The 20,378-nt window shown below is 28.6% G+C and overlaps 2 protein-coding genes across 2 annotated transcripts; one reads left to right on the top strand and one right to left on the bottom strand.

The window, feature by feature from the left end:
- Positions 1-7,662: 7,662 nt before the first annotated feature.
- On the bottom strand, positions 7,663-8,388 carry LOC136074089 (uncharacterized). The gene has a single exon (XM_065786388.1). The coding sequence runs from the start codon at positions 8,386-8,388 to the stop codon at positions 7,663-7,665; it is 726 nt and encodes a 241-aa protein (XP_065642460.1).
- A 9,115-nt stretch (positions 8,389-17,503) lies between these two features.
- On the top strand, positions 17,504-18,728 carry LOC100206727 (probable oxidoreductase). The gene has a single exon (XM_065787376.1). The coding sequence runs from the start codon at positions 17,861-17,863 to the stop codon at positions 18,509-18,511; it is 651 nt and encodes a 216-aa protein (XP_065643448.1). The 5' UTR covers positions 17,504-17,860; the 3' UTR covers positions 18,512-18,728.
- Positions 18,729-20,378: the final 1,650 nt, after the last annotated feature.

Genomic DNA, 20,378 nt, shown 5'->3' with positions numbered 1-20,378 from the left:
AAAAAGAAAGGGCCTAAACACAATATTTTTCATCGGATCTCTTCTTAACTAAGCTGAGTAGCTCCACTTTGGAATAAAACATCGTAAAAGCTTTTTAATGTTGCTATTTACGTGGTATTCAAAACAATTTAAATTAACATTACCAATTAAGACTTGTTTTTAAAAAATTATTTTGCGAATATGCATTGAAGCTTTCAATATGGTCAGATGGTGGTCAATAGCAGCAGCTTAAAAATATATATTTATTGATATTCGTTAAAAGTTCAGTTGTTAAAATCTTTTAGCCTGTGATCTTGGTTTTTCAAAGAAAGCAGAAGAATTATTAGTTTCTAGAATAATGGAAAACCTCTTAATCAGAGATTTGCAAAAGTTTCCTACGACAGAACAAGAGAGGAAGCATTTGCTTAACTTTTTCAGAAGCCTACTTATTTGTTTTCTGTAATGATATTTCAGGTCTCCTATTACAGTTAGATATTTCTATATAATAAAACAGAATGGAGACTGTTTACTGATAGCTCAAAGCGAATGTTAGCTAATAGCTTCAAATGTGCTCTTTTGATCAATGGTAATATTTTTGGTTCTGTACCAATCAGTCATTCTATTTATTTGCAAGAGTGTTACCATGAAACTGAAATGATGCTTAACTTGAATAAATATCCAGAGCACAACTGGATTATTTGTGTTGATCTAAAAATGGTTAACTTTCCCTATAGTCAGAAACAAAATTTTACTAAATTTCTATGTTAACTATGCATGGGGAATAGTCGAGTGAGAAAGAAACACTAGATACAAAAAAAAAATGGTCATTTTTTTTTTGTATCTAGTGTTTCAAAACTCTCACAATGGGCATGCCAAATATTGTACATTAACCCATATTTAGCAGAAATAAAATAATTTTTCGACCACTCCATCATAAACCTGGTTTCATGACACAACTTGTTAATGTACCAAAAAATGTTATTGTTTCCTTTCAGTGTTCAGTTAAAACATTACCAGGTTTGTCATTAGAGAAAAAATTCTGTAATTTTTGATGGGCCACAACTTCGATACTTTATAAATGGTAAAGAACTTGTTCTAAAAATGTTTAGTAAGGAGAATACCGCATGGTTGTCGTTTGTCGATTCTGTGAAAGACTTTCTCGGAAATAAAACAGCTAAAAACTAAACAAAATTAAAAACTTTTTGTGTTTTTAAACATGTATTGAGCGTTGTTAAATACGCAAAAACACCTTTTTTGATTAAAAATGTAGTTGCTTTTGTTTCAAAGAAATTTTATAGGATTTAAAACATCTTTCATCAGCATTTTTGACTCGCAATTGCAGAGATGATGTCTATATGATGGAAATAGCAGATTTTTTCTCGGTCTCGAAATAAAAATAAAAATTCAGATTTTTTGAATTTAAATTAAAAATATTTAGTATTGTTAAAATATTATAATGATTTTTAAGGACTTTAAATTATGTAATTTCAATGAAAAACATTGAGTAATTTGAGCATACTCATGGTACACAAAATCTTTAAATAAAAGTCATAACTAGTTATTTCTATGCATTGTTTTTTGAACAAAATAGGATTGGATTTTTAGCTAACATATTTTTCTTTAATGAAAAAATATTTTCATTATTTTAGCCTCAAAATTTCGCGCCACAGCACAGTGGGACAAAACTGAGTTTTTTGTTCCAAAATTATTTTCGTGGTTTTTTTATTAGAATAGCTATATTTATATATAAAATGCATAAATAAAGAAATAAACATGTAATTATAGGAGGGGTGACATCTATATGCGTGAAGGTCTCTGAAGGCCTTCTGAGCTTACACTTAGACCCGCACGACCGCATAGCAAAAACGGAAGACCTTCGCAGTTTTTTGAAAGACCCGCACGACCGCAAAGTAGGTCTAGAGGCGCAATGAAAATATTTGGGCGTGCGACAATTCTCCGTGTATTTACTAAATTAAATAATGCGAAATCTTTAATAAGAGGCTTGTTATTCTGGAAATTAATATTAAATTTTAAATAATTTTATAAGAGACCAAAATTATAAAAAAAGTTTCATTCTTAATAACCTTTTTGTTAACCTGCCATAACTAAAATCGGATTTGCAAGTATACTTGAGGGCATTGTTTTTATTTTTATCATATAAGTTATTATAGTTTAAAGTTATAAGGTTTTTTAAAGTTGAAATAAATTAAAGGCTTTTTTAGTGTTAACAATTATATTGTTTTAGTGTTAACAATTATATGTTGCATACAATAACTTTAAAGTTATAGGATTATAGGTTTTATTGATGTTTTTATTTTGGTGAGTTTTTGTTGTAGGAGATATTTTGTGATAACTTTCGTTCTGGGAGATAATGCTAGAAGAATACTAAATATTCTGTTATAGGTTTTGAAACTTCAAACTTTTGTAACTGACGCAACGATAAGTCAAACCAGGGGTCGGCAACCTAATTTAAGTAGAGAGCCATTTTTTAAATATTTTTCAAAATCTTATAATAAGACGTAAGAATAGAGTTGTAATGTTTTAATGATTTAAAGTTTTGAAATTAAATATATAATTTGGGCAGCCCGAAGAGCCACGCAATTTAGGAGCAGCAGCGGTGCCAACCCCTTAGTTTATATTTTTATTTATTTATTATTACTAGTATTAGTACATTTATAAACTCAACTTACACTAAGCTAGGAATGTCGCCAAAAAATTTGAATCTTTTTTTAGTAAAGTCAGTCATAAATACCCTACAATATTCTCAGAAAAAAACTTTGTTGTCCCAAAATACAATTTGAAATTGAGCTCATACTCAACTAGGTTCCCCATTATTAGGCTCCACATTTGTCACCTTTTTTATAGATTAGTGTTAAATTTGTTGACTTAAATTGAATTAGGAGTTGTATTGTTCTATGATAATGCCTTAAATGAGTTGGTGGCCATTGAATTAATGAGCTTGCTAACGGTATAGTAAAACTCTTAAGGACTGCAAAACAATCCTTATTAGCTCTTGAGTTTTTTTCATTGTGAAAACTTTAGTATAAATAAAACCCAAAACTAATATCAGCTTCAAACTGATTTTGCACTTAGAATAAAGGGAAGTAATTATATATTATATGTATTAAAAATATAATTATTTTTATATAGTTTTTATATAATTTCGCTTCTTTTGAGTATCAGGTTGACCTACTTTAGAAGAACTACTTTTTTATTCAAAGTTTTAGGGGCCCGTCATATTTTTAAGGGTCTATCTATATATTTTAAGGGTCTACATATATTTTTAAGGGTCTTGAGCTAAAAATATTTTTAATTAAAAAAAATTAAAATCAGTATTCCATTATTATATTCTACATATTTGTATATTTTTCAAAAATCTTATTATAAGGGTCACCCTATTGTATATTACTATATATGTATATATTTATATTTATAGATATATATACATATATATATATATATCTATATATATATATATATATATATATATATATATATATATATATATATATATATTTTTGTGTGTGTGTGTGTGTGTGTGTGTGATATAGATCAGTGAAGTTAAGAACTTCATCTTTTCACTTATCATTCTAAAAAAAAAATATATATATCTTTGCTATATAGTTATGAAATAAATATATACAAAAAGTAATGCAAAATGATTAATGGAGTACCAAAACGAGTTTAAAAATAAATCAAAAAGAAACTTCAAAAGGCTTTAAACAATTTAATCAGCAGCAAGCCATTTAGTTATATCATGGCAATCAATTTTCATAAAATACATTTTTTTATTTTTATTTATCTCTTCTTGTTCGGCATTTCGATATGGGAGTATGTAGCTACCGTTTAAGGCTCCATGTTCAGCTAAAGTATAATGTATCAAAACTAAGCCCTTTTTATCAACAGGAACTTTACAATTTTCTGTTGGTCTCCATTTGTTGTATGATTTCCGAAAAATACTCATGACAACCCATGTTGTCAATTCAGCTTGAAAAAGACTCCCTATTTTTACATTAAATTTTTCTATGCTAGACTTATCTTTTAAATTTGGTTTATACCAACGTTGTAATAATGATTTAGATTTTTGGTGATTATTAAACGACACATGAACTTGCTCAGAAATAGATGCCAACCCTTCTTCACAAATGTCCTTAAGTGATATTTGAGTGAACATTTTCTGAAAATAAATGTTGCTTTGGTTAATCTCAACCAACACCTCATCAACATGGTTTATCTCTGGCTCACTATGAATCACTTCAACTTCTAAAATTGCTTCCTGTAAACTATTATTAATTATATCTATTAATTTTTCTTGAACATCAGTGTCATAGCCATTATCAGCAATTATTTCTTTATCCAAGTTGGGATTACTGTTTACTTTTATCAGACTAATTTTATTCTCTATAAAGGAAATATAGAAGTTCTTTAAATCTGAAAGAGAACTAAATTTTTTAGTCAAAGTTTTTTCAATTCCGCATGTATTAAGCAAAACTCTCATTTTATCTGAAAACTCATTTATTGTTGGAAAAACTATTTTTGATAGTTTACTAGCAAATGATTGGTGACAAAAAAGGTCAAGTGAAACCTTTTCTTGATTAGGTGATAAATTCAATGCAGGGATAACTTCTTTTTTCTTTGTTTTTTGTTTTTCTTGCATTGCAGTTACAGATGCAACAAAGCCGGTTAAAGTACTGGCATAACCTTTTGATGAATTTCCTCCAGTGTTTAATGCTGATCTAAAAGCAGATGAAAAAAATTGATTTATTCGATCATCATACTGAATAAAACCACGAATTGTGAACTCTCTTTCAAATTGCCTAGTACAGCCAAAATAATGCTCACAAGGTTCTTCAGTACAATATCTAGGGCATTTAATTCGCTCCTGTGGGTACAAAAAGATTGAACCTATTGTATTTGTAACAATGTTCTTTAAAGTTGTAAAGTGAATACCTTCAATTGATAAAAACCAAATCATTGCGCACCATTTAAAGGCAATTCTTATTTGGAAATCAATATCGTCAGCATTTGTTGAAATAAGAAAAAGTCTGAGAAATACTAATGTTAAAGAAAGTATGTACTGTGATTGCTTTGAAATTGCATGACTGTTAAAATCTGCTTCTATAATCTTTTTTATTAATTTAGGGTCCCAAATTCCCAACACTAAAGCATCAGATGCAAAGTCTTTAACTTCATATAAATCTTTAGATATATTTAAACTTGCATGTGCAAATATTCCAGGTTGAATCAGATACGATCCAATTATTTTTAATTCAGTCCCAGACAAAATTTGGTTTCTTATGGCTTTTGCAACATGATTATCATCTATAAAAGCAACTTCATTTGTTTTTTCATCCAGAAATGATAATAAAGTCTTTGTTATCCATTTACTTTCATATGATGCACCATCTGTGCAATATGAAACAACATCAAAATTTGGATGTCTTATTAAAACATCATAAATGTGATTATTGAATTTATGATTACTTTCATTTGTACTTTGGGGATGAATACATAAAAGTTTCATTGGTGTCATTCCTTCAGGACAGTTGTGAATCATTATAACAACTGCTTTAACTTCTGTTGCTAGATCTATTGCACTGTCATTACCACTAAGTGTTTCATCATTTATTGTCAGTATATGATTTGGTGCAACCTTTCCGACAATACAATTAAACTTTACACAAGTTAGAAGGGCTGGTATTACTTTGGTAGCATCCATAGATACAGACACAATTAGTTTATTGGTTCCAGGCATTATGTCATAAATGTTATCTAATCTTTTGTTAAGGCCATCTACAGAAACATCAAGAATAAAACTATTTGATGTTTTTGCAGTGACGCGTTGTATATGTCTCAAGGAAACACTAGGGAGATTTGCAGCAACAAATCTATAAACACATTTACCAAATGTTCGAAGCATTAAAAAAAAATCTAACATCACAATTTGAAATTTTTTATTCGTTTTACCACTTGCTTTTGAAATTAGACAAGACTGCATTGCATGTAGTAGAGTTCCATTTTGCTTAGGATTTTCTTTATAAAGTTTATGAAATGATCGGAAAAAGGAATCATATCCTGAAATTTGATTGGTTTCTGAAACAGTAATTCCAATTGCCAAAAGTTCTTTTTTCAGATTTAATAATGAAGTAATACCTTCAATTTTTAAACTGACCTTTGCAGCTAACAATTTTCGTTTTTCATTACACCGTGCATGATTAATTTTACAGCTTTTTACAAATTTTTTAAGAGCTTCTAAGTCTGCATCACGAATTTCAGACGATTCTATAATTTCTAAAACATCTCTTATTATCTGCATTGCTTCTAATCGGCTAGTGAATGATCGATTTCTACATAAATTAATGCAGTGATCACATTTTTTGATGTGATTTCTAGTACATCGAATACTATGAATATAAATTTTATCATCTATTTTAACAAATTTTGAATTATCAGTTATCATACTATCCATAATGCCATATGAGTTAAAAAGGATTACAAGTTCTCTTCTCTTATTAAATACACCGTCGCATGGTTTAGTTAATTTTATTTTAGCTTCAGAAATAATACTAAAATCAATTTCAGAATTAGCCACAATTTCTAATTTCGAATCATTGGGAAAAACAACCGGAAAAAACTGATGTATATTCGTTTGGGAATGCCCGGCTTCATTTTCTTTACGAACACATAGCTCGTGTGAAATGGATTTACAATGTTGATCGTACTCATGTGTAGTAAAAGATCTCCCCTTTCTGACTTTGATTCCAACATTGCATAGCAAGCATTGTATATTGTTACCATATTGATCCAGCTTAACGTATTTCTTTGATTCTAATTGTACTGCTTTATCAGACCATTCAGCTTTCCTTTTAGAAGCCATATTTTATTTTGTTTTGAATTATTTAAATAAAGCGCGGGCTTTAAAATTCTAACGCCCTAAGTACATTATGCGAGTCCTTCCGTTGTAGGCCTTCTAAAATGGAAAAATGACGCGCATACCCGCAACCGAAGGTCTTCGGTCGATAATTGAGACCCGCACGCCGACAAACGGAAGGCCTTATTTTTTACTAATGTCACCCCTCCTGTAATTAAACAATATTAAAAAAAAATATTAAAAAAGTTAATTATTTTGGTGAAAAATACGAAATATTTTTAATGGACAAGACAACTTTTATCAGTGTAAACATTAAAAATATTGCTTTTCGATGCATGTATTTGTCATAAAATAACTTTTTTAGATTTATATTTACAAAACTTATATATTATAACAGTAATGAAAGATTTTGTAGGTATTCTTTGTGTACAAAACATCTTTTTTACATGTTCAGTAATTCTCGTCAACTGACCATTAACCGAAGACCAATCTTTTGTTATAACTTTTTTTATTGCAAAAAGTTGCAAAATATTTATGATGCATGGCTATTTGCATACATTTAGCATGAGATTTACATAGTCAAATGTTTGGAGGATATTGGAGGATAGTTTATCTGATACTTAATAGTAAAGGTTAGTAGCAAAAAAAAAATATCGAAAACTGTCTGTTTTCCTTGCATAAAACAAATGATTTACGGGTGATGCGGAAGTTATCGGACAAAATGAAAACGTCAAAAACTTATTTATAAATAAAAAAACAAACTACTATTATATATTTTTTAAATAAAGCATTTATCTTTTAATAAAAATATATTATTTTTTATAGGAAAAAACACCACCATCTGCAATTGATCTCAATTTTGCTCTGACGCCTTTCATATGCAACTGTGAAAAGTTTAAATCAATTTCTTGTATTTTTAGTTTAATGCGATCAATCAAAACTTGCTCTGTTGAAGCTTGCCAATCTCCCTCGTAAACCTTTTGTGCCAAATGTCCCCAAAAATTTTCAATTGGTCGTGCTTGAGGCACCTTTGGGGGATTGGATTCTTTATCAACGTTATAGACATACTGGTCCATCCAATTTAGAGAATCTTTAGAATAATGAGAACTTGCTAAATCTGGCCAAAATAAATAGTTAAAGTCTCCATGATACTTGTGAATAAATGGAAGAAGTCGTTTTTCTAAACATTCATTAATATAGATTGATGAATTGATCGCTACAGCCTTGGAAGTGCGAAACAATGGCTCAGACATACCACGGTCAGATATGGCTATCCACATTAATAATTTTTTTGGAAATTTCTTTTTTCCTATAAAACGAACACTTTTTGGGCATGTCTTTTTGTTGTTTGTGTAGTATCCAGAATTTCCAGGCATGTTGTCCCCTGCAAAACAAAAGTATTTTTCGTCATCGATGACTAGAAGCGATTTTGTGTTATAGAGTTGGTTAACTAGTTTCCTGCTTCTTTTCTTTGCCTTTATTTGTTGTTCTATAGTGTATTTTGGAGTCTTTTCACGTTTTTTATATTTAATATTCATTTTTTTTTAACTGACAACCAGTTGTCGATTGATTTACACCGAACTTAATACCTATATTTCCTTTTCGATTGTTGACAAGTCTCGTTAATTCGGCTTTCTTTTCTCTAGTCCAGGATGTCGGACGACCAGGGTGCTTTCTATCAGAAAACGATTGAACAGTTTCAAGTCTTTTTAGGTTATCATATATTGTACTTCGAGCAAATTCTCCTTTTCAAAATAATTTACGATTTTTTTTTTTTTTTATGCTAAGTTTATTTACAAAAAACATTTTTAATCGCTTTCGAAAAGATTCTCGTTCAGCTGCATTTAACCTCATTTTAAATAATTGTGTTTCAAATAATAAAGTTTATATTTTATAGAACGTTTATGCCTACGCATAAAACCACAAAAACTAATTATTATGCTCAAATAATGAAATTAGGATTTGTCCGATAACTTCCGCATCACCTTACGTTAATTTATTTTTAAAAGCCTGAGCGAAAAAAACATTCTTAATTAGAATAATATAGAGTAAAGTTAAAGTCAATAAAGTTAATTTAAAACAATAGTAGCGTAAGAAAATTGATAAATAAAAAATAGCGTCTTGGAGCACATGTCAAATTAACGTGTAAATGACCGCATAAAATTACGCTTAAATTAATATTTAATGTTTTTTTAACTAGATATTTCCTCTAATGAACATGTCTTCACCATTATGACAAATTTTCACCGTGCAATGCTGATATTAATTTTTTTGTATTTTGGCACACTCTATCCAACTGGTGCACAGATTTATTTATGCGTGATGATATTATTTTAACAACGCAAAAAATTTAACAGCGTTTAGATTAAATGATAGCCACTAATTACTGAATATAAATTTACGCTAATTGTACTAATTCCTGTTATCACCACATAAAGTCGATTCAAAAAATACAAAGCAACTTTGATTTCACTGCTTACATCTAAGAAATTTTTAAGTATGCTCATATTACCAAAGTGCTCATATTACCCTAATCTACCCTATATCAACTTAATGTAAAACAAAATTATCACTGTCTCCTTTTCATATTTTTATAACAAAACAAAAGGATAAATACAATCTACGAAATGATTTTTTGATGCAACCATTTTCGAAAACTAATCATTGTCAATTTTGTATATCATTTCGTGAACCGTATCTTTGGAACAAACTGTCTTTAATAACTTTGATTTTTTTTCTGAATGGAATTACATATCTTTAAAAAAATTTAAATGAAGTTTTTTTTGAAAGTAGTTTTTGAATTTAACAATATACAAATGCACTTTTAAAACCTTTTGAATTTTTTTTTTATCTATTATTTATATTGGTTTATATGATTTGTAATGCTTGATTTTAATTGTATGATTTGTATTTCAATCATTTACGACCTGCAGGCCTCTACTGCTAATACATTGTTTTTCTATATTATCTTTAAGTAATTTGTTGTAAATATTTTTTTATTTTATTTGTTTAAATTTTTTTTTCTTGATATGATTTGTAATTCAATTATTTACGACCTGCACTTTTTCTTCCATAGTTTTTTGTCTCTACTGATAAATGAATTTTTCATCCATCCTAAAATGTTATTAACTTAAATGCAATTTCGAAAAAATGCGTATACCACTTGCCATTCGGCATAATGAAAATGCCGAAATCATACTCCTTTTCAGATTTCGAAATGATAATGGTGAATAATTAACCACTTTGCATTTTTGTATGTATGTATGTATGTATGTATGTATGTATGTATGTATGTATGTATGTATGTATGTATGTATGTATGTATGTATGTATGTATGTATGTATGTATGTATGTATGTATGTATGTATGTATGTATGTATGTATGTATGTATGTATGTATGTATGTATGTATGTATGTATGTATGTATGTATGTATGTATGTATGTATGTATGTATGTATGTATGTATGTATGTATGTATGTATGTATGTATGTATGTATGTATGTATGTATGTATGTATGTATGTATGTATGTATGTATGTATGTATGTATGTATGTATGTATGTATGTATGTATGTATGTATGTATGTATGTATGTATGTATGTATGTATGTATGTATGTATGTATGTATGTATGTATGTATGTATGTATGTATGTATGTATGTATGTATGTATGTATGTATGTATGTATGTATGTATGTATGTATGTATGTATGTATGTATGTATGTATGTATGTATGTATGTATGTATGTATGTATGTATGTATGTATGTATGTATGTATGTATGTATGTATGTATGTATGTATGTATGTATGTATGTATGTATGTATGTATGTATGTATGTATGTATGTATGTATGTATGTATGTATGTATGTATGTATGTATGTATGTATGTATGTATGTATGTATGTATGTATGTATGTATGTATGTATGTATGTATGTATGTATGTATGTATGTATGTATGTATGTATGTATGTATGTATGTATGTATGTATGTATGTATGTATGTATGTATGTATGTATGTATGTATGTATGTATGTATGTATGTATGTATGTATGTATGTATGTATGTATGTATGTATGTATGTATGTATGTATGTATGTTTGTATGTATTTATGTATGTATGTATGTATGTATGTATGTATGTATGTATGTATGTATGTATGTATGTATGTATGTATGTATGTATGTATGTATGTATGTATGTATGCACGTATGTATGTATGCACGTATGTATGTATGATTATTTAGGCAGTAGCGATTTACAAAATCGATTTTATGAAATTTAGTAAAACATACGTGAACCCAGTTTAAGCGACTTTAACTAATCCGCGTATTTTAAATTAGAAAAACTTTTTTTTACTTTGTTTTTATTTTTGTTATTTATTTAATTTTTAATATCTTAACAAGTGTTTTAAAACCTTTTTAAAATAAATTATTTGTGTTAAATCTTGAATTTAAGTTATTTTCTTTTAATTACTTTACTTAAAGTTATTTATCATTGATTAGTACATACTTAAACTTCATTAAACTTAAAGGTGACTTCAATAGTTTATTTTATATTATCGATTATGAAATAGATTCAAAAAAGTTTTAAAATATAACTGCATTAAACTCTGACAAGTCTCCCGTTTCAACACGGTTTGCATAGCCCCAGCATTGAAATGTCGCGCAATCAAAAAATTGCCACCTATTTTCATTAAGAATTTTTGAAATTATTAGCTAAACATTTTAAAGACAAATATATATGTTAATTGCTCTATTGTAATTAATTATAAAGGCGTAAAATCTTTTTTGCGCGTTGCATAACTCTAAATTATAGTAATGTAATAACTTTACATAACTTTTGATTTTAATAATATATTTTTATTTTCAAAAAAAAAATATTTACATTTGCAAGAAGTAGATCATACAAAATGAAGGAGATTAGTCACACGCAAAGCGTATTTTCAATTAAAAAGGTTAGCAAGCAAATATTGCATTTAAAGATGATTATTTTAAGTATATAGAGTTAAATGGGTTTTAGATTTTAAGTATATTGATTTAAATTGGATTTAAAAAGTTTTTTTGGCCACTCACTCTTAACAGCATTTGAATTATTAAAGTATTAACTTCAAAATAAAAAACCTCAATTTTGTTTCTTTTGATTTCTTAAACCGTTTTTATTCATGAAAGTAAACAAATAAATAACGTTAAGGTGTAAGACCCCCTAAAAAGTCATTATAAAATCAAAAGAAATATTTTTTGTAATTCTAACACGAATATCGCTGAACTTCATTTTTAAAACCATTTCTTAAAGTAAGATTTAGTTCTTGAGATATAAACCAATTCATTCAGCTAGGTAAATTTGATCTGCCTAGCAACACGCACAGCAACAGGTTTTAAATCAGAGTTGCATGCTATTTTTATTATTTATTTTTTTTGTTATTGAATAAACTTTTTTAACAATGGGTAAATCATGCAGAGTCAAGCAAAGTACTCAAAGTAAAAAATCTAAAAAATTTCATGGAAATAGCTACACTAAAACTTTGCCAATCGATTCAACTTTATCAGTTGCTCCTGTTATTAGTTACGAAAATGACCATATTTTTTGTGAAACTTCTATAAATTTATCGATATCCTCAAAAAAAAATGAGAAGATTGAGCCAACTCAGCATAATTAAAATATAACTGTTGGTTATCGAACTGTTGGTATTGAATAATTTATCAACTTTGTTGTAAAAAATGTTTACAATCAAAATTAAATCTTTCAGAATGTTTTCTCAAAAAAAAAGGAATCAACTAAATGTTTAATATTTGCTGCTCTAACTGCAATAAAAAAATTGAACTTTATACTTCAAAGACATGTTTTGAGAAAAATTATTAAATGTAAATAGTATAATAGTTTATTCAATGCGTGCATGTGGTCAAGGTATTTCAGGATTAAAAAAATTTACATCTTTAATGAACTTTCCTAAACCTATGACTAAAAATAATTACAACAAAATAAACAAGTCTATCTCTGATTGTGCTTAAATTGACGCAAAAGAAACAATTATTGATGCTGTTAAAGAAGTTTGTCAATCTTCTTCAAATATTGTTGACACTGCCTTATAGCTGGTAGCTGGCAACATCGTGGATTTTCTTCATTAAATGGAGTTGTTACAGCAATATCAATGGACACAGGTAAAATTCTTGATTATGAGCCAATGAGTCGGTCATGCAAAGCACGTAGTCTAAAATTAAGACTTAAAGAAAATAATCCTTGTGCATTTGAAGCTTTGAAGTCATCACATGTATGTAAATTAAACTATCCTGGCTTTACTTCTGGCATGGAAGTAATTAGTGTACAAAGAATATTTAGTCATTCTACTTCACAAAGTAAACTAAGGTATGTTAGCTATTATGGTGATGGCGATTGTAAAAGCTTATTCCTTATTCTTGGTTTATATACTTTTCAAGGCTGTTTAACCATGAACAAAAAGCGTTAATTTTTCGCAGAGTATTAAAATTGACCAACATCTAAAAAAGCAACGACAAGTTATTCTTGGATGCAAAAAAAAAAAAAAAAACGACTCAGAGAATGACAAAGAAGATTATCTATATGATCCTGGTTCTTGTTCTTATAAATAACAGATTTTAAATTGAGTATTTGATATTTTTATTTGGTAATATTGTTAATGTATTATTTAAATGCTTTTTTCTCAAATTGTCAATTTCTAACCTTCCAGCCAACCTATCTCAATAACCATATGTCAGATTTGTATGAAACTTTAACCAATTGTTTATTACATCTAGTTTTACAATAAGGAACTAAAAGTTTTACATTTATAGAAAATTTAGTTTTTGATTTATAGAAGATTTAGTTCACAAAAATGCAATCTTTTAAATACGCCATTTTAGAAAACTCTGCATAGCTTAAATGCTTTTTTTTAGAAAATTTTTAGTTCAGTTTGTAAATTACTATGTTGTTAATCGTATGCCAAAATATCATATCCTTTATGGTTTTAGTTACTGAAATAGAATGACCGGGGTGACCTTAACATTTTTGGATGTCTGCCATTATATTTGGTAACCATGGCAACTAATAATTTATTTTGCATTTTTTAAATCCTGTTATATAGTTGTTTCTCAGGATATACTTGGTTTGTTGTTAAAAAGATTTTTTCAACAAAAATTTTTTTGAGGGGTTTTATACCTCTAAACTGCATACAGACACATGAAAAGTGCCGATACTACATGATACAGCGGAGAAAATAGAATTAGCCTCACCATGTGCTGATCCAATATTTTGTAAATCTGTAAACAAGTTTGTGCGGTACAACTTTTGTATCCACACACATATAATTACTGTTACAAACAACAACTTTTTAGATTATAATATAGCATAATTAAATTGCGGAACATTTGATAAAACCATAAAATGTATAATACTTGATATTTGCGGTAACAAATAGAATTAGCCTCATCAATAATTATTTTCAGTTTACTTGTATATTTTGATCTGGTGATACGCATTTGTGAGTTAGTTTTTTATTATTATTTGTAAGTTAAACAAAGACTGTGAAATCAGTGCTCATAAAGTTTTTAACATTTGGTTTTTGATACCTTTATTTGAAATGGGACGTGGTAAGCGTTTAACAAATGAAGAATTAGCAGTAATCAAAGCATACAAAGATACAGGCTTATCTAATCGGGAAATTGCAAAGAAAATTAAAAGATCTCCAAAAGTGGTTAACAATTACTTCAAGATTGGCGTTAATTATGGAGCGTATAAGGGAAGTGGTGGCAAACGTAAAATTGATAATCGTACTAAACGAGTTATTGTACGTCGTGCTGCTGCTCAGCACATGACTGCATCTCAAATTCGTGCTGATTTACAATTACCTGTATCTGTTCAACGTGTGAGACAAATCTTACATGAAGATCCAAAAACAGTTTGGAAAAAGCGTAAACCAAAACCAAAACTTACTGCTCGTCATAAAAAAGTTAGATTACAATTTGCGAAAGAACACATGTCTTGGCAAGAAGAGTGGCATCAAGTTCTCTTCAGTGATGAAAAAAAGTTCAATCTAGATGGTCCTGATGGCTATCAATATTACTGGCAAGATTTTTGAAAAGAGAAAGAAACTCGGATGAGTCGTAACTTTGGGGGTGGAAATGTTATGGTTTGGGGGGCTTTTTCCTTTGCTGGAAAACTTCCACTGGCATGGATTTCAACAAAAATGAATTCACAGGACTACATTGACTTATTAGAAATAAGTTTACTTGAACATGGTGAGGAATTGATGGGTGAAACTTTCACTTTCCAACAAGATAATGCTACTATCCATAATTCAAAGCTTACAAAAGCTTGGTTTAGAGAAAAAAATATTCACGTAATGGAATGGCCCGCACGTAGTCCAGACCTTAACCCAATTGAAAATCTATGGGGAATACTTTCTAGAAAGGTTTATGAAAATGGTAAGCAATTTGAATGCACTTTGGAGCTGAAAACTCGTATCAGAGAAGCTTGGAATGAAATATCTATAGAAACTATCCAAAATCTTGTGACTAGTATGTCAAACCGCATATTTGAAGTCATTAAAAATTCAGGAAGCTATACTAAATACTAAATGAGCGAAAAAACAAAATATTTTCTTTATTTTTTGTATATAACGCTAATGAGGCTAATTCTATTTTCTCCACAAATTGAATATTTTTAATTTTTTTTCCATTTGGAATTAATTAAGCATACCAATTTATAAACTTTTTAGTTGTAGTAGAAGTAACAAGAAATAAAGTAGATTTCATAATTGTTTACCTGCAATTTTTGTTAAATTAGAACAAAAAATAAAGGTGAGGCTAATTCTATTTTCTCCGCTGTATTATGATGGAAACATACCTAAGTTAACAGACAACCTGTGTCTGTTAACTTAGGTGTGTTTTTATGATGTTTTGAAAAAATAAAACAAATTTAGACATTTTAAGTTTTGTGTTTTATTTTATAATCAAAACGCCGCCTAAAAAACTTTATGTTTCGTTCACAAAAAAAAGAGTGGTAAGTAATTTAAACAAGTAATTTGCTATTAAAAGTTGGTTTCTTTTGCCAAAACGTTTGTTGTCATTGATAACAAAGCATTTAGTCCTAAGTAATACAAAAATAACCCACTATACAAACAAAAGTTTAATTTAGTTTATTAGCTCAAATTTAATTCAGTTTGGTGTCTTCAGTCTATGGTGATGGCTCAAATTCGATTGAAATTGACAAAATGAGTTTAAATGAAAGAAACAAAATGGGCTGCAGAATTTCTTACTTCAAATGAACCACCTCAATTTCAACTCAAACTTGAATAAATTTCAATAGCGCTTAATTTCAAATTGTTAAAGAAAAGTCAATCATTTTAGTCAAAGATTTTATTTTCTTTAGCCTTAAAGAAAATAAAATCTTTGACGAAGTTAGTAAACATGATCCCTTGGCCGAAAATTGTTAATGCGTTTAAAATTAACCCATGTAAAATCTGATGTCAAATTGAAATTTAGTTTGACCATTACAGGCTGTAAAAATTTTAATGCTCAATATATTGATAGCATTTACTTACGGCTAACTTGTTTACCAGTAGATAAAAAACTTAGGTGCCTAAATTTTTTAGTAACTAGATTTTTTATCTACTGGTAAACAAGTTAGCCGTAAGTAAATGCATTGCAGTCAATCAAAAGATAGAAACTTTTGTTTTGCAAGCCTGTTATGTTTGCCTACTTAGATCTAAGTTTGCTATTTGACAAAACATTTTTTATATTGAGTTTTTCATTATTGGTGACAAAGTAAACACGTTACTGGCAGGAATAAAATGTCACTACATCTCAATAAAAACACTCTTGATACGTCTCAATAAAAACGAATATACAGAGTTATTAGTTTATTTCTTATAAACAAAACTAATTATTGAAAAAGAAGAAATTAATCTAAATAGGGCATTTAAAAATAAAACAAAATTTTCGTAAAATTTAAAAATGCGAATTTTTGCCTCTTTATATTGCCTTACCCCATCCCTAACAACCTAACCCGATGGTCTGGATCTATCAAACTAAAAAATACCTAAAAATTGCCCCACCCCCTCCCTTATATACTAATTTGTCTGGATCCGCCCCTATTAACTCTATGACAAAGTTATTGATGTTTCATTTGAAACAATTCATTTAAAAGAATAATGTAATGCTTAAGTAAAAATGACAAAATGTTAAAATATAAGATATGAGCTTAATAAACTTATAATAAACCAACTTTGACAAATTTTGAATTTTTTACTAGGCTTCTATTTCAAAAAAACTAAAAATGTTTGTTATGTTTTACTATTATTTTTGTTACTGCATTAGTTGCTTTAAATTATTTCTACTATTAGTGTAACTCTGTTAAGCTATCACTATTATTGTCCAAGTTGCTGATAATTATATTGTTTTTATTGTTGTTATTATTGATGCTTTTGACGTTAACTCTATTATATTAGCATTATATTAGAAAGGGAGTTCTATTGGTTAACTTTTTATTGATATCAGATTACATTTACGTAATTAATTTCATTAAATCTAAATTTGTGAATTAATTACGTAGAAAAAAATTTAGAGTTTTTTGGAATTTATTTTTTGTTAAAAAATTTAATTTCAACATTTTTTAAACTTTAGTTTCCTAAAACCAAATAAAAGTTAAACAATGTGCAGCAAATTTGGAGAAGACACCACTGCATTGGAGGTTGTCGAAGGGATCAGCTTGAAAGGCTATGAAGTAATTGTTACCGGTGGAAATTCTGGAATTGGTGTTGAAACTCTAAGAGCTTTAGCAAAAGCTGGTGCCAGATGTGTTCTTTGTACAAGAGATTTGGAAAAAGGACATCAAGTTGCTTAAGAACTAATTGAATCTACTGGAAATGATCAGATCGAAGTGGAGCTACTCGAATTGGACTCGTTAGAAAATGTTGATAATTTTGTGCAAAGATATCTTGCCAAAAAAAGACCGTTGAATATATTGGTTAATAACGCTGGAGTTATGGGGTGTCCTAAATCTTTTACTAAAAATGGATTTGAAGCGCAATTTGGTATTAATCATTTGGGACATTTTGCTTTGACTATTGGACTTTTACCCGCATTGAAAGAAGGCGCTAAACTTATGAGTAACAAATCTAGAGTAATTAATGTCAGTTCAACAGCGCATGCGTATTCAAACATTGATTTTAATGACATCATTTTTACAAAAGGTAGAGAGTACGAAAGATTCGTTTCCTATGGGCAATCAAAAACATGCAATTGTTTGTTTTCATTGGCTTTGACAAAACGGTTTTTTAACGATGGTATTGCATCGAATTCAGTTATGCCTGGAATTATTATGACCAATTTAGGGAGACATCTAAGTAAAGAGGTTTGGATTGAAAGAGGACTGATTGATGAAAACGGTAAATTCCTTAAGAAATTTAAGTCAATTGAAGCGGGAGCCTCAACATCAGTTTGGGCTGCAGTATCACCAGAATTAGAAGGAAAATCGGGACTGTATCTAGAGAATTGTTCTATTGGCAAAGAAGAATCAGACATTGAAAAGATACGGGCTAAAACCTTGGGTTATGCACCATTTATAATGGATGATGAAGCAGCTGATAAACTGTGGAACATTTCAGAAGAACTGTTGAGTAAAAGAACTCTCTAACAAAATTTGATTGGCTAGTTGATTTATCTGTCTATTTAAATTAAATTTTATATTTCAAAATGTAGACTTTATTGAAAAAATTATTTAAAAAATAACAAATAAAACTTTTGTTTGGTTTTAATACTAAGTTTTTGTTTGAAGTTTTTATGTTGAGGTTTTTTTATTAGAATACTTTTGTAATCTAAAAAACAGGTTTAAAACCTATTAAAATACTGGTTTTAAATTATTTGTAATATGCGGTCTAATTAAAGCCTAGATCTTTCATGCAAGTAATAGTTGGGTAAGATCACTGTTTTATAGGTAATCAATAAACAAAAATTATAAAAATAGCGCTTATTTTGAAAAAAAAATTAATCTGGTTTGTGTTTTATATCGTAACAGCTTTATTTAAAAAGTGTAAAATTATTTAATGAGCCTAAGGAAGCAGTTTCCCGTATAGCTATGTAATTTCTGGTAGGTTAAGACTAGGTTAAGAGCAAGTTGAGCATTTTAAGCATTTTTTATTTTTTATAATTCACCTCCTATGGCCGAGAAGGTACACTACAGATGAGAAGGTTACTTGTGGTTATAACCACAAGTAGTGGTTTGCAATTATTTAAATAAACAAATATACATAAATATATATTTTTAAATAAAGACAAATTGGTTAATTTTGGCAATTACAATGGATTAAGTAAAAAAAACAATACAAAAAATGGTTAAAGAATTTAAGAACGAAATAGACAAAATGATGAAGCAACATGAAAAAAACGTGTTAAACACATTCACCAGCTAAGTAAACATAGCTGGTGATTTTAACTTAAATTTGCTTAATTATGCTTTAAATAAAAATGTTCAATACTTTTTAGATACCCAATATAACCTAATACCAACATAATATAGTTACTAACAATTTTCAAAACTGTCGTTTAGGAACGGTCATAATCAAAACTGGTTTAACAGATCACTTTCCAATATTCTTAATTACTGATAACATTACCCAAAATAATCCCCCCTCGAACTCTACAACTTTAACGCGACAGATCAATGAAAACTCCTTATTGTATTTTCGAACTCTTTTATCAGAATGCATATGAACTCTTTTGTCAATAATGCATATGAACTATTTTTAGCGCAATTCTGTAAACAGTATGACATAGCATTTCCTGTTAAAAAAATAATTATAAAATCCAAGTCTCTCTTAAACCCCTGGATGACCAAGGGACTAATAAAATTGTCTAAAAAAACAAAAACTTTATGTTAAATATTTAAGGCATAAACATATAAAAATGAAATAAACTACAAAAACTATAAAAACTTATTTGAAAAAACAAAAAAATACTCTAAAAAAATTTTTTGTGCAAAGTTGCTGGAAAAAACCAACGGCGACACTAAAAAAACGTGGAATATAATAAAACAAATAATTGGTAAAAATAAATGTGTAAAAAATAATCTCCCCCAAAAGCTTTTAATTGACGGGGAAATGATTTATGATAAAAAAAAAAAAAGCTGAAGAACTCATTTTTTTTTGAAGTAGAGTCGAACTTGGCGAGTAAAATTCCGCCAAGTACCATAAAGTTTGAATCTTATATTAAACCGTGTAATACTATTATGGAAGAATCTAATTTAAATCTAAGCGAGATAAGGAGTGCTTTTAATAGTCTTAAAAGTAATAAAAGTGCAGGCATTGACAAAATTAGTGCAAATGTTGTTAAGTCAGTTTTCGATATCATTGAACCGTCATTATTTCATATTTTTGACCTTTTATTAAAACTAGGTGTTGTGCCAAAAAAACTTAAAGTTGCCGTAATCACTCCAATTTTTAAATCTGTTGACGAAACTAATATTTCCAACTACAGACCTATTTCCGTCTTACCTTGCTTCTCAA

The sequence above is a fragment of the Hydra vulgaris genome, chromosome 01 (genome assembly GCF_038396675.1).
Source record: "Hydra vulgaris chromosome 01, alternate assembly HydraT2T_AEP".
Taxonomy (NCBI): Eukaryota; Metazoa; Cnidaria; class Hydrozoa; order Anthoathecata; family Hydridae; genus Hydra; species Hydra vulgaris.
This window is presented reverse-complemented; position numbering and strand designations above follow the sequence as displayed.